Genomic DNA, 14,953 nt, shown 5'->3' on the forward strand with positions numbered 1-14,953 from the left:
TAGGCTGCAGCTTAAAACCAAACGTGTGTCGATACATGAAACCTGCTATCTGCTTTGATGCACTGTGAATACTCTAGCACAATAGGCACATATTCCCTTGAAAACACAGAGAAGGATTTTTTTTTTTTTTTTTTTTTGCTTTTTTTCCCCTCGGGACAGAAAACTTTGAAAGATAAAGACGTCATGCAAATTTGAAAGCATGCGATTAACCCCAAAAGAAAGTCTGAACTCAACTTAAGTCAAAGAAATCAAGAAGAAACAAATTGAGATAAAGTCAGTCTAAACTAAAACAATTATATGAAAGGAAGAACAAAAGAGCAGAGAAGAAAGAAAAAAAAACGTGGAAAGATCTACCGGCTCTAACTCGAGTGAAGAGAAAAAGAGTAAACAATAGCCCCCATTGAAAAGCCTCATTTAAAGAACATCGAACAAACATCACAAAATGGGTATTATGTAGAAATGAAAAGGATTGCAGACAAAGAGAGATCCCATCAGTCTAACTAAGAAAGCCCTCAGAATGGGACAGATGACTGTGCTCTTTCTCCTGTAAGAAGTAAATCATTTGCCTGCACCGACCTACAAGTATAAGCCCTAAATCTGCGGATAGCATCGACTTACCAATCAAGATTTCCTCCTTAAGTAGGTAAGGTGTAAGAAAAAGGGAAGAGCGGGCAACATAAGTGCATCATTAGAGTCGTAAATTGCAAGAAAAAGACAATAACCCTCTCTTCAAACCCAGAGCCAGTTAGATTTATATTGGCATGTTCCTTTTTCTTTCCTTAATGGTGCATTGTTCTGGAGTTTTTCAGGAGCAAAAGAGTCCCAGAATGCTTTAAAAGTGTGCTTGTATGCGAGTACAACTACTGCACACTGGAACCAGGAAGCTGTTCTACTGCAGACGTCCACAGATACTGCCTCTGCTTAATAGTTCAATAATCTTGTAAAATGATGATCTCTCATATATTTCTTGACTACGAGAGGTTTACCCAGTCTGTCCTCCTCAAGGTTTCCCATCGTCTAGTCTGAAGACCGACCCTGAGGGGAATTCAGTCTTTGTTCGTCTCCTACCACTCGCATCGCACCCAAAAGTAAAAAAACTATTTTAATCAGGGACATTCTTCAATGTCACTGACAAGGCTGCCTTCAGATAAACATTTCAAATGGTTCCTGTGAGTTTCTGTTGCCACAACGTTGCTTATGCTTCCACCACATAAAGAAATTCACCAATTCATCACGTATATTTACAAGAAAGGTTGACATGTTTGATAATCAACCACATTCATGTTAATACTCATATGTTTGAAGGTCTTTGCTTTACGGTCATACCTACCTTTCCCTTTATGGATTGCTTTTTTTTTTTTTGGGAAAGAAATATTAAGCAAAGATCATTCTGCATCACCAAACCAAAACCCATGAATAAATGCAAACACCACTGAATAATTGTGATCCAGTAAGCTACCCCTCAGCAACTAACTGTGGAGTCCTGCTGAAAGACGAGGATACTGAATGCCAGGCATGACTCGATATATGGATTCATTTATTGAATTTCAATTAAAACCCTGTGGTGTGTGATTAAAAACATTTCTCTGTGCAATTAGCATAATTTAATGATTGCTGGAGAGAAATTAAATATATCGCATGCTCCAATAAGCATGAGACAATGAGTTTAAGGACATTGCTGTATTTATGAGGCTATTTGGGAGAACATTACTTAAAAAAAGAAGAAGAAAGAAAACGAAAAGCAGAATCAACCTGCAATAAACAGCTAGAAGCCGTCAATTACAGTTTGTTTTCTGTTGGTTTCATTTCAGCTGCGGGTCACATCTGCAATCTGAACAACTGAAACCGTCAGCTGGAAGTTTAACATAAGACTATGACCAGAGGGGACCGAGAAGGGCGGGAGGGGAAAAGGACATATTTTTGTATTTTTGTCCCACTTCTGGCTCCTGAAAGACAGTATGAAGACACACTTTAATATAAAAAAACATATTCTCAGGACAACAGAGACAAGAGTCTCTGAGTCCTTTTCACTGATTTCACCATAAGGGTTTCATAAGATCAGTCTAAGAAAGTTAATTCATTCTAGTTTTTCCATTTACAAAGATGTTCTGAGCTGCTTCACTGTTGGGGTTAATTTTTCGGTCCAAGGTGGCAAAAAAATGCTAATAATTCCAAAAATCCATAATCACTCTAAGGGATCATTCTTCATCCCTAACAGCTATTAAATGAGGACGGTACAGGAAGCAGCGTGACACGTCCCTCACCTTGAAGCTCCGTGTTCTGACTGCGGCGCAGCGTGCCACATGTTTGATGACCGCAGGCCGTGGTTACACTCGTCCTTTTAACGGGACTTTGGGATCCGATCAGCCGGACCACCTGCCGAGGTTCGCACTGAGTTCAGATCTCAGTGAGGTGTGAACAGCATGTTGGCGGATCATTTCTCAAACTCTCCATCATGCTAATGAAAATCCCAAATTTCCTGATTTTGCTGCTTCAAAATAAAGGCTTTTTAATAACAAATTAACGGAGGACTTTTGTTGTGAAGAACTAGTAGAAGATCCTGTGTTAAATGTGTTTAACAGTGGATCAGTGGAGCTTTGTTAGCGGTTATTCTTTAATAAAACAAGTCTACCAATACTGCAGGGAGGAAGGAAATAAGGGGGGCTTTTATTGTGAAGAATTCACAGGAATTTAAATGTTTATCCACCATTTTAAAGCTGCTCCTTTGACCACGAAATTTCTCCGATCACTATCCGATCAGGCGGGTCTCGCACAAACAAAAAAGTCGCATTGAAAAAGTGTGACCACGGCCTTAGACAACGAACAAGTGCTTCACTTCCTGTGCACTTCCTAACCCTGACCCCACGCCACAGATCTAACCACAGACAGATCTTAACCTAAACTAGAGGCTTTATTGCACCCTGTAGCAGTCAACTACAAATCTACATGAACATATTTTAAAAGGTAAACAAATAAAGCTGTTACCAAGTGTTTTATTTTCCTAATCTTGACCACGCAATTCACAGTTTATTGAAATAATGAATCAAAAATATTGGCACTGAATATTCATTAACAACATCACGGAACAAACATACCTTTAATGAAGGAACATAAATATCTAGTGAGAAATAGCGCTTGAAAATAAAATATGTATTGTTCATTTTCATCTGAATTTGTCATTTTGTTTCTCAACAGGAGGAAAAATGAGCTTTTAAAACACTATATTCACATTGCTATAATATAGAGAATGTTTCATTTTTCCATCTGTATCGTTGGTGCTGTTGTACGGTGTTGGTTTTAAAAACAGAAAATCAAGAATCAACAACATAACTGCAAAATAAAGAATGCATAAAACGAGCTCAGAGTCAGGCCATGAATAGTTTTGGGATTTTGTAAATATGTATTCTTTAGCGAACAGCTAAATGGGTTAAGACAATTCATTTTCAAAAAAATACTGTCTTTTGATGAAAAAGATACCAGGATGTGTAATTGTAATTTGACTAATGAGCTGGGAAAAAAAAAAGGTTCCAAACCCAGCTGCCTCACTGTGGGCATTTGATATTGACTGACGATAAGCTGTTTCACGTGACCATGACTGGGAAATCAAACTGAACCAGCAGCAGCAACGTTAAGAGTCCTAAAGTGTACTTACGGTAGCGGTTGAGAGGATGGAGCGATATTTTGGAGCCGTTTTACACACTGATTTGGTTGCAGGTCTCCATTTCATGTCCGTGTGGTCAAGCACTCCGTTGGGTTCTTCTACTACAGCTGCCAGGTCTCCGAATGCCTGATGCCTCACAGATTTATGCAGATGGTGTCTGTAGGAAAACATGGATGGATTTAGTTCTCGTGACATAAATGCTTCTGTTCAGTTGCAATACTGCACCTCAGTGAGTGGGACAAAAAGTAGCACATATGCATATTTCATGTCAGTGAAATATCTGTATCGTAACCTGTAACCGAAAAACTAAAAAGAAATGTTTGGATCAGCTGATTTTCAGATGTATAAAAGTGTAGTTTAAAGCTCAACACATCTTCATTTCAATTGCGAATTCCTCCACTTAAAGTTTTCATTATGAAGTAAATGTTGTTTGCACAATGTAATGTATAGAATAATGCGTCCATCAGCGTTTTATGGGCTCCCTAAAAACAATTCTGTCAGCCACCTGGTTGCAAAAAAATGGAAAATGCATCATAATGTCCCTCAATGCAACCTCCGTTAGCGTTAGCCGTTAGCGCCGTCATTCCGCCAAGCAGGGCTGCGCTGCCCACCGGCTGCTAACAGCTAACGTTAACTAGCTACTCTCCTCCTGTCGATTTCAACACGGATTCGTTGAGCGTTTAACCTCGGGTGTGAATAACTAGTTTGCGCATGTGCAGTGCTGATCCGGCCAGATGTACGAATCGGACGGCGAGTGACTCGTGTTGTTGCTGTGTAGCGTATGAGCTGATAAGTTAAATTAGAACTTGATATCAGATCGTTGCATAGACTCGCGTACTCCCCCCCGATACACAATCCAGTATTTTCGGCTGTATCGGAGGCTTTCTTGATACTGGTATCATTATTGGAACAACTCTACATGAGTCAGAGTTCACTAATTGAGCTCTTAAGGATTCTCACTCCGAATGCAACATTTTGCATTCAGGGGCGATCAGTGATTATCTAAGGTTTAATTAAGACCAGTCGAAGCTACTCGAGATCATCATGCTGTCAGGTGTTCAGTACAATCCATGAAAACCTGTGAAAAACCAACATCCTTCAACTTTCAAAAATTTTTTGCAATACGTTATTAGAATTGAGTGCATCGATCTGTGGAGTGAATATGGGGCCACTTTCTGTGAAGCTGTGATAAGGGCCGGTCGTGCCTGAGATCAGGAAGTCACCTCTGCCTTATCAGTCATCGCTGTGGTGAGACCAGGAACTCGGCAGACACCTCGAGCTGATAAGACAAACTGAGGGAGTAGAAACCGGGGGGGGAGGAGGGGGAGGGACGGGAGGGACGGGACCCTACCTGTCCTCTGCGGGAGATTGGTAAGATGAACTGTCCGACTCTGACCTCCGATAGCGTCGCCTCCGCCGAGAGTGAGTCCGAGAACTGAAGGAGGAGATGAGGAGAGAGGACACGAGTGGATAAGGAGCTGAGAGCACTATGATGAATCAATTGACAGGAAGTATTATTTGTATAGTTAGTTAATTATGTAATTTACCGAGTATAAATTCCAGCTTCTATCTTTACACCATTGCACATATTTTTAAGCTTCGGCTTCAGTCTGCAGCTTTTTTTGGTCATGGCTATAATCTGTGTTTTTTTCAGGGTTCCCACTCTTTTCTAGAGATTCTTTTCCAGGTCATTCTCACTGATGATCTAGCTGATGACAGACAGCCATACACTAATATGTTCCTCTCTGTGGAAGTCTGATTCATTGGTTTGACTCTCTCAACATCGCCCAACGCAAATTTGAAAAGCTGATCCTGCGCTGAATCACAAATCTTAAACCTTTGCATTATTATTTATCCATTTTAAAATAAGTTGGGAAGAAAGATATGAAATGTCATCCGACCTGCATGTGCAACCACGTGGTGTGACTTGGGGGTGTGTTCGATAACGTAACGAGAGTCGCCTGTTCAAAATACTCTCGTCCATAAATTACCATTTGAACCTTAATATGATCTTGAACAGAACTGGGCTCTTTCAGATGGCAATGTTATCTGTTTTGGGGAGTTTTGATGGACTGCAAAGGAAAATTGCTCAAGTTAGTTAGATCTAAGTAACCTTAGATTTCCAGGATTTTTTTTCTTTTACCAACATATAACCTAAATTCACGAAATAAATTGCTGAGATCGGGGAACACAGCAACACTGGTACAACAAAGGTCAACAAACCAACAAACACAAGCAGTCAGACGATCAGACAGGCTGCAAAACTGAATGAGAGTACCCTCTGTAATAATAATAATAATATAATAATGTGTTTGTCTACAACTGCACAAAGTACAGTAGGTCCAAGATGAACCAGGAAGTCAGTCTGTAAACTGCAGATGTGTACAACTGACAATTTGACTAATAAGGCCCTCGTGGTCCAGAGTTCAAGGCGACAATCACGACCCACTATGTCCCAGGTTTACGTCCTAGTTAGTTGTGGTGCGTCATTCATTCCCCAACGTGGACTCGCTGCATTTCCTGTTTGCTATTTTATAAAGTTTAAAACCTGTCTTTTTCCCCAATGGAAACCGCTTTTTCCAAACCTCAGCAATTAAATCATTTCAAATCGGTTCAAACTGATCTGGGGTTGTGCTCACTGACGTTTTTTTCCCCAGTTCGGAGAAACAATTGCCCACCAGAGCCGGAGTGATTAAATCTGATGCCCTGGATATACCCAATGAAAAAACTGCTGCGAATAAAATGTCGACAATTATGGATTTGATCAGCAAACAGAAAATAAGATGCACACAAGATGTAATAAACTAGAATTATCCTTCAACCAATTAATCTATGCCTCCAGAACGCGGCTCTATGACGACTTGATAGATTCATCAAAACATGTAAATGATCTCTAGTTGCAGCCCTGTAGAGCACAAATGTGAACTTGTTGGCATTGCCAAATGTTTGGATCTTGTTTTCTCTGATATGTATATGACCCGTGTTTGAAAAATAGCAGAGCGCGTCAGAGCGAGAGGATAAAGGAACAGCGAAGGCACGAAGACCACAAAAGGGCAGAGAGGAGCGGGTTGAAGTGAGCTGGAAAGCAGCGGTTTCTGTTGAAGTAAGCAGCCGCTGAACTCGGCTCCGTGCTTACAAACAACGGGCCGCTCATCCAAAGTCGAATTATAACATGTTGCGAGATCACAGCATGAAATTGGTTTCTCTTAACCTCCGTCACCCCCTTTTTTTTTCTTCTTCCTCTCCTCTGTTTGCAGCTCAAGCTTTCAATCTGTTTTCCCTCTTCCACGAGGGTTTTTATTTCCTTCGCTTTGCTCGGAAAAAAAATAAAAGCCTGCACGTTTCTGTATTCCTCCATCGTGCCCCCTACATGAGAGCACTTTGGAGGACGCTCTCTCTTTCTTCCTCAGCGGCCGGTGTGCTGTAAAGGGTGGAGACGGGCTTACCATGGAGGGGGAGGGGAGGGGGGGGGGGGGGGGGGGGGGGGAGAGGAGGTGGAGGCGTGGGGTAAAGAAAAGTTGTGTAGGGTTTGGAGAGTACATTGATTCTACCGCAACAAGCACGGACTGACCTTTTTTTGTGCTTGCGCTCATATTTCCTCTTGTGTTTGAAACTTGAAGAGCTGGTGGGGTGAAAGAATAGAATGATGAGCGAGGCATTTTAAGACGGACAAAGGCTGCGCACACAATGACTTCTTACTGACACATAAAGGGAATTGTCTTTGAGGTTGGATATCTTACAGAAAGCAGGCGCTAAATGCTTTTCAAATGCCACATTTATGACAGACATGTACCCAGGTGAGGACTGTTCGCCTTTAAAGTTAGCTCTTTTAATTAAATACTTTAACCTTTAGAAATTACACACACACACACACATGAAAACACAAGGCATGCTAAAATGATGCACAGCATCTTGCAATCATCGTACTGCACACATACCTGTGTTTTGACTTTTTGGAGGTATACCTGGAACAGAAGCAGAAACCATGATTTTAATCACCTAATAACAAACGTCACGCCGCTGTGCCAATATTGTCGTAGTAAGCGAGAGCTACCTATGCCGCTTGCTTTTCTTGGAGCTCTTCTTCTTCTTCTTTTTCTTCTTCCGCAGTGGCGACAGGCTGTAGGAAGGAGACCTGAAGGCGGAGGACAAACAAACATGAACTCTAGAGAGTGCCGAGCGTCCTCCTGTACACCTCTCTCGGCTTATTTATTTCAGGAAACATGACAAAGGCGTCCGGCGATACACCTCGCTGCAGAGTCATCTCGTTTTTTTGGGGGGACTGACCTTTTCCTTTTCCTCTTCCGTTCAGACTTTCTCTTCTTCTTCTTCTTCCCCTTGGGCCGAGGGGAGAGTTCCTCATCAGAGGAGGGGCTGTGAGCAGAGACAGAGCAGAGGGGGCACTTTAGCATTCATTCCAGTGACAGGATGTGAAATGTGAAATCTCTGCAGCAAGAGTTACGACTTATGAATCCCAATATATCATCTGCGCTTTTGGAATTTAATTTACAGTGTGGGTGTCCCAAAAAAAAAAAAAAAAAAAGCTTTCCTCTTGTATTATCCAGCCATGGAGATTCTAGTTTTATTTGCCCAGTGTTGGGGTATCTGACATTTCTGCCTCCACCCTATCAGCCCAGTATCCCTAAGAATTACGTCCATATTGGACAATTCTGCAGTCCATAATTTACGTCCAAAGCCAGCGATCAGTACCAAGGCAGTGTGTTGTGCCCCTTCATGTGAAGCATTGAGTGAGGTTGTGGAAGTCAGGTTGGTGGTTCACAATGTAATCAACAATTTACAATTAAAGTCTTTTTATGAACAACAACCTTTCCCTGAGCTTAAGCACATTGCAGTTGCCATGTGCAGATTTGGTAGAAAGTGAGAATTTTATAAACATCGGCATTGGACGTAAAAAAACAAAAAAAAACAAGCAAAAATGTTGTCATTAAAGTTATCTGAACTTTTTTTGACAATGTTGACTTTCAATGGTGGTGCTGAAAGAATTGAAAAATGCCTTCACTGGAACTGAAGAAATAGTCCCTAAGAAAATAGATGACAGTGTGTTTTATCATTTTCAAATGTCACTTTTCATTGCGGTGAGCGCCGCATAATATATTCCATTCACCTCCACTGTTTTGAAATGGATGCAGAAATCTTGGAGAAGGATACCTTAGAAAAAAACACACCTGCATGGCTACACACGATTTAGGTGAGCCGCCCTTCTATCATGAGATGTGAATAGATTACATTCAACGTTATTGTCATGGCACAGAGTGAACATACTGTGATAACGAAATGCAGTTCAGCATCTAACCAGATGTCGAAAAGGAATAAAGTCTATTGTGATGAACAAAAACTAAACAGAATGTAGAATATAAAACAAGGGGTCGATATGGGTTATGCTGCGGTGTATACAGCATGATCAGTATGAGATGAACACGCTCAGAGAAGTCATCCGTCAGAAGAGGCTACGCTGAAGTTCAAATTACAGCGACCACCTAAAGCAGTGCAAACAGCACCTAAAAGCTGCATTAACAGCGACATTGTTGTATCATTTTGTTTTGTGAGAAGTTCTTCACCTACTTTTATTTTGTGATATCAAAGTGTAAGTGTCGCTTACAGTTTTCTCTGTGTTTTATGCCAACTCTCCCAATAAAAAACAGAATGGATGGGGTAAAATAATCCACACGACTCATCGCTGGCATCACATAACTGGTCGTAACTGCATCCTGATTCCCTCTCGCAACACACACAAGCAAGATTATCTTTGAGCCAAATGTCCCATACGAGATGATCCCATCACAACAGGAGGATGAAATCCCATCGAGCCTGGTTTAAAGTACAAAACGGATCGCACGCCACTGAGCGTCACTGAAGTCGGGCCGGATGACAACATGGCCTCACGCCAGGGGGAGATAGCACAGATAGCTTCTGTAATTATGTCAGGGAATGAATCCTAAAACCCAGAAATGACTCAGCATTTTTGCTCAAGTCAATGAATTTTTTGGTAAGATGCCTGAAATAAGTTCTGTGGTTAACACAAGAGATTCTCACTTGTTCTAAGACATATAATCCGTCAGTAGATACCCTTCTTTTATGTGTCTTAAAGAGGCGAAAATGAAACTACAAAACTAGTCTGACCCGTGTATACTAGCACTGACGTTTATAGCCTCACGTTAGCTGTTTTATCTCTACCGATTGCATTGAAAAATAAAAAAATAATTGGTGTTCATTCGTGAAGGTCATCTTGCTCAACAAAACACGTAAGTATCATAAATTTGTGTTTGCCTCAAAATCCAATTCAAAAAATTCCATTGGCTTTTTGTTGATCGAACCAGGGCGATGCTAACTTCTTGGTTGGCCTACAAAAATTCGGCATCCCTGCAGCGCTCTATGCTCTCTTTTTGAATCTGTGATCTGCATTCCTATTGGTTGTTGACTCTGCGGCACATTGGATCGTCCCTTATCCTTTGTTCCTTCCTTTCTGTTTTTTCAAACACAATGTATACAGTACAACACCTATAGTGTTAGCGTTCACTATACTCAATGAACCGTAGACCTTTTTTAATTTTTAATTTTACCATTGATACCAAAACATTCTTCAGTTAATAAAGTCGATCATTGATCACTGAGTGCGGGATTCTTTGGTTCTGCCACAGTCAGAATTCATGAAGCAAAAAATTGCTATAAAATTACCCAGATCTTCCAAACTGCTTCCGCATCCGTGGGTTCGAGCGAGGACACAAGCGTTTCCTTTAAACCCGCCTCCAGCTGCTCACGTCAACGGAGGAAGGAAAATAAGAATGGATTCTGCTATTAGTGTACAACTTTTAGGACCTAACGTCTCTTTCCCAGAGACAGTCTATTAATGGCATCACGTGACGGACCCAGAGGTAATTCCACTGTTTGACCACTAAGCAAATTGCCCGGCGCTCTTCCTAGGGGCCTTGGCACAGACACACGCGCTCATGCTAGCCTGAAATATTATCCCTTCACCCATTCTTTCCTTGAAGTGTGAATTCATAATAACAAATAAAAGAAACTTGTTCAATTCCATCTGTTGAATGACTCGATTGCTGTCCAGAGGTCCACTTCATTTTCTCTCTGGTAATGACTGATGTGGAAAAAGGAGACGTGGGCCTTTGAAGCACCGCAGCCTCACTGAATGAGCCTTTCAAGTGCGGGCCGGCGGAATTTCATAAAGGAAGAAAAAGACACGTGGGAGTGAGCGAGCATGTTGGGTGATAAAGAGTACAGGAAATGTGCCAGAAGATGCTTCTGACTGCAACTCACCTTGCGTTTGATAACGAGGTCAAACTTAAGCTTTATTCGGAAAAAAACTGTCAAGGTTGTCTGGTGTTGGTTGAACCAGAACGGATGTGAATTTCATGTAGGAGTGACGGAGTGCTTGCATCACTAAAGGTAAGGTAGTAAATAAAGAAGCGGAGGGAGCTGGCATAAAGACATGTCGCAGTGCATTTATTGCCCCGACATGCTCATTTACTCCCTCACAGGCTGAGAAATATATGAGGACACGCACAATGATCTTTTGTCATGAATTAACAATTGAAGCTGACTCAGCCATTTCCAGTCATCACAGAGGCTGCCTTTGTGGCGACTAAAGGCGGCTATCGTTGGGTTTATCAATCAATCAAAGCAACATGTCAGTTGTAAAAAGTCATATTTCGAACTATTCACCACTTCACTGTTATTGTGCACTCTCCGATCCATTGACGTGATCGTCATATCAAATCTCTCCAAAACCTCATTGGGAGGAACAACATAAGCCTATTTTTTCAAGCAAAAACACCAAATATCCACAGGCTCCAGGTTTTTCCAATGTAATAATTTGCTGCTTTTTCATATCTTTATGTTACGTCTTTATGTTTTGTACAGCTGGTCGGACAAATGAAGTAATATAAAGACATCGCAATGGGCTCTGGGAACTATTTTCTGATCTTTTATTGAACTAAAATATGAATCTTAAAAATGAACGGCAGCTACTGAAAATATTTGTTCCATGCAGAACTATTTTCAGTCAAAAGCTGCGGAGATGTCTTTGACAGTTGTCTCCATGTTCTTTCCATTATGGCTCAGGCACACTTGGAGGCTCTTCCCAATGTTTGAAGGCTCTTCATTGGCTCAGAGATTTGTGAATCTCCAGACAGAAATGAAGATAGAGCGGTCTGATGTCCCGTTTACACTGATGAACCCGCTGAAAACATCTGCAGCCACTGTGACTCAAAGACAAGGAGAATGTGAAGAAGCTTCAGCTTCATTAGAGGACATGCAGGAGTGAGAAACAATCATGTTCGTTTGGACTCCCTCGTGGAATTAAGTCGCTTCTTTTCCGCTGAACAACATACAAGAGCTTCAAATTAATTAAAAAAAGAAACCTGATTGTTTATTTCAATGGCTTCCCAATTCTTTAACCAGTTACCCAGACTTGAATATAAACCAGGCGTGGAAACTAAAATACAACTACTGCTTCAGCGTGTGAATGACGGGCGAGGCTTCAAAAATGCATTTAAAAGTTAATTTCCCCTCAAAATGTGTAAATCATTAGTCCTCTTTGAGATTTTTTTTTTTTGAGAGGAAGCCAAATATTTTTGGAACAAAAAAAATTACATAAAAATACACCATAAGTTGTTCTACTGAGAATTAAAAAAAAAAAAAGCATTAAAGAAGAATTTCTGAATAGCATCACCAATATCCAAACGATATTTTTTATAGCACAGACGCAGGCTTAGCTTTAGAGCTCTCAATTCATCCAAATGTCTACAAATAGTAGCTGAATCAGGCGCGCTTTTAAGCCCTCTTCATGTTCACTGGAGGCAAATATTTCGCCTCACGCGTCCAAAAAAAAAATCCAAGGACATGTGCTTTTGCGCCGCACAAACAGCAGGTCACGCTAACAGGCGAGCGTGATCACAACCGATCCAGACGGTGACAAACTGCACTCCGGCTTGATGTATGCGGACCACAGAGCTCTGGAGACCAGGCGCCCGTTTCATTGGCTGCAGAGGACTGTCTCGCTGTAATAAATGGCCCTGCCTGGTGTAGTCGGCAGTTTGGGAGCATTAGGAACTGAAATGCATTAGGGCTGATTAGACCGACCAAGCCCAAGTACCCTCTCCTGGTAATGAGAGCGCTTTGTCACTCATTAACACCTCGACCATTCTGGCCTTGTAGAAAGAGAGCACAAGGCAAGCATTTGCATTATTTTTTTTCTTCTTCTTCTTGCCAGCAGAAACAGTTTCTTTTGATGAGGTGGAGAGAATGAAAAGGGGAGAATGAGAGAGCAGTCAATTGCCGGCTACACTGGGAATGGTGATTGTGCAGAACAATGAGAGAATACAAAAAAAAAAAAAAGGGGGGGATTTGGGGACATCTGATGAGAATATGCTCAATATGAATGCAGCCTTTTTTTTTTTCTTCCCCCAGCCGCAGTCGTGCACAAATGTATACGCGTAACTACATCCTGGATATGTCGTTTTTTTAATAAACACATCACTTGCAGGGCGTCGAGCACTGAATTTTATTTAATACAGTCGTGATCAGCTGGATTTCGTACATTTCTGGTGAACGGGCATTTGTCATTGTGACACATTCCCGGCAAATTAAAAAGTACATCAGCAGCCTGTGCCGACGGCGTCACAGTGAACCAGGTTTTTGTAACATCAGCTTTCTGAAACGGCAAACTACTTCTGGAAAGGAGCTGGTGTCAGTGGCTTCTGGTTTCATGTTATAATTAACATGGCTCGCTCTGGAAAATTGGGCCGCTGTCGACCAATTAGCAAGATAACAACCCAAAGAACAAATGTCTTTCTCAACAGAGGAGAGTTTTTTTTCTCGGGCAGCGACTCGCTGGGCTTTGTAACTGAGACAAAGACTTTTTAAAATGACTCCACCTCATTAGACACTTTTTTTTTTTACTCGGATGAGATGAATAAACACAAACACAATTTTCTTCCCACGTTCCTTCTCTTCTTTGTCTGCTAATAACGTCTCTGCTTTTAAATCTCATCTTAAAAGCCAACTATCATGAATTCTTCATTTTATTGTAAGATGATCGTGTTTGCATATTAAATGTATTAACGTGTTGCGGCCCGGAAATGTGGATGCGTTGCTCAAGCTGGACTTCCTGGATTGTGTTTCATCAGCCGACACCGCTGCAGCTCCCTGAGATTTCTCTTTCTGCCTCAGTGTTAGAAGGAGCTCTGTAGGAGATTAATACGTGAAAATACACCAGACCGAAGTCCGAAGCTCACGGTAAAGACAGGGTTCCCTACAGCGCACTACAGGTGGGCACAGGGCCTATGCTGAAATTCAAAAGGAAATGAATACACTTCTATATCAAATAATATGAAGCTTCAGGGGAAATGAGCAGTACAATTTTCCCCAACATCTAGTAGCTACATTGATAAGGAGGCGAGATACGATCGCGGTGTGCTCTTGATCTCCTTCCTTAGAAGTACACATGAGTGCTGTGTCCACTTCTTCTTTTCTGATTCCTCAGTACTTCTTGTCTCTAACAACTTTGTACATCTCAGCACCATTTGGAGTAATTTAAGTCCTCTGGTGTATACCAATTATTTTTTGTGGAGGGTCCACTTCTTTTAGAAAATGACAAATCATCAAAGCCTAATTCACAATCGGCCTCATCTATAAATCATGAGAAGAGCGAATGTTGTGCGTCAATAAACGTTCCTCTATTATATTATTATATTGTCTTATATTCTGTAGCTGAATCTGCCATTTTGAATGAATCACAACTCTTTATTTTTCGATCAGATGTCTTTTCTTGCACGCACCATCCAGAACGATTATCAGAAGCCCGCATGCCGGAGCGTTCTCGAGCACTCGCTGTTCAAATTCAAAAACAAAACAAAGAGAAGAAGCCGCCGCCGCCGCCGCCGCCGCCGCCGCCGCCGCCGCCGCCGCCGCCGGGTAAAGTTCATCCAAAGAGAAGTGATTCATGTTTATGATCCTCTCTCGCACCTCAGATGCGGCTTCAGTCGTGTTTTACATATCGCGGGCTGCTTCCCTGCTGCGAAACTGCAAAAAGGCTTTTGAAGGTGTCAGATTAATTGAGTTTAACAACAAAAAAAAAATATCTGCCTGAATCTATTCCCCCCCTCAGAATACGAAAGCCCGAGAACTATTCTCAGTGTGTGAAGGAGACTTTTGACTCAAGGTGCTGGTGAAAAGAGAGGATCTGAATGACACCGTGTGGAATTCCTCACTACATGTTTGTATTTCTCCGCTGGGCCCGGCCTGATAAGACTGTTT

The 14,953-nt window shown here is 41.6% G+C and overlaps 1 protein-coding gene across 1 annotated transcript in view; it reads right to left on the reverse strand.

Annotated features, from left to right (window-relative positions):
• The window catches only part of srrm4 (serine/arginine repetitive matrix 4), a 62,092-nt gene that overhangs the window by 6,253 nt on the left and 40,886 nt on the right, over nt 1–14,953 (reverse strand). The window contains exons 3-8 of the mRNA XM_068720910.1: nt 7,949–8,035; nt 7,716–7,796; nt 7,600–7,626; nt 7,233–7,283; nt 5,013–5,096; nt 3,653–3,818 (exon numbers count right to left, since the gene is read on the reverse strand). Of these exons, the coding sequence (XP_068577011.1) occupies nt 3,653–3,818; nt 5,013–5,096; nt 7,233–7,283; nt 7,600–7,626; nt 7,716–7,796; nt 7,949–8,035 (496 nt within the window). The remainder of the gene's footprint in view (nt 1–3,652; nt 3,819–5,012; nt 5,097–7,232; nt 7,284–7,599; nt 7,627–7,715; nt 7,797–7,948; nt 8,036–14,953) is intronic.

Source organism: Cebidichthys violaceus, unplaced genomic scaffold (genome assembly GCF_023349555.1).
Source record: "Cebidichthys violaceus isolate CVI_PGR_0920_01 unplaced genomic scaffold, fCebVio1.0.p SCAF_26, whole genome shotgun sequence".
Taxonomy (NCBI): Eukaryota; Metazoa; Chordata; class Actinopteri; order Perciformes; family Stichaeidae; genus Cebidichthys; species Cebidichthys violaceus.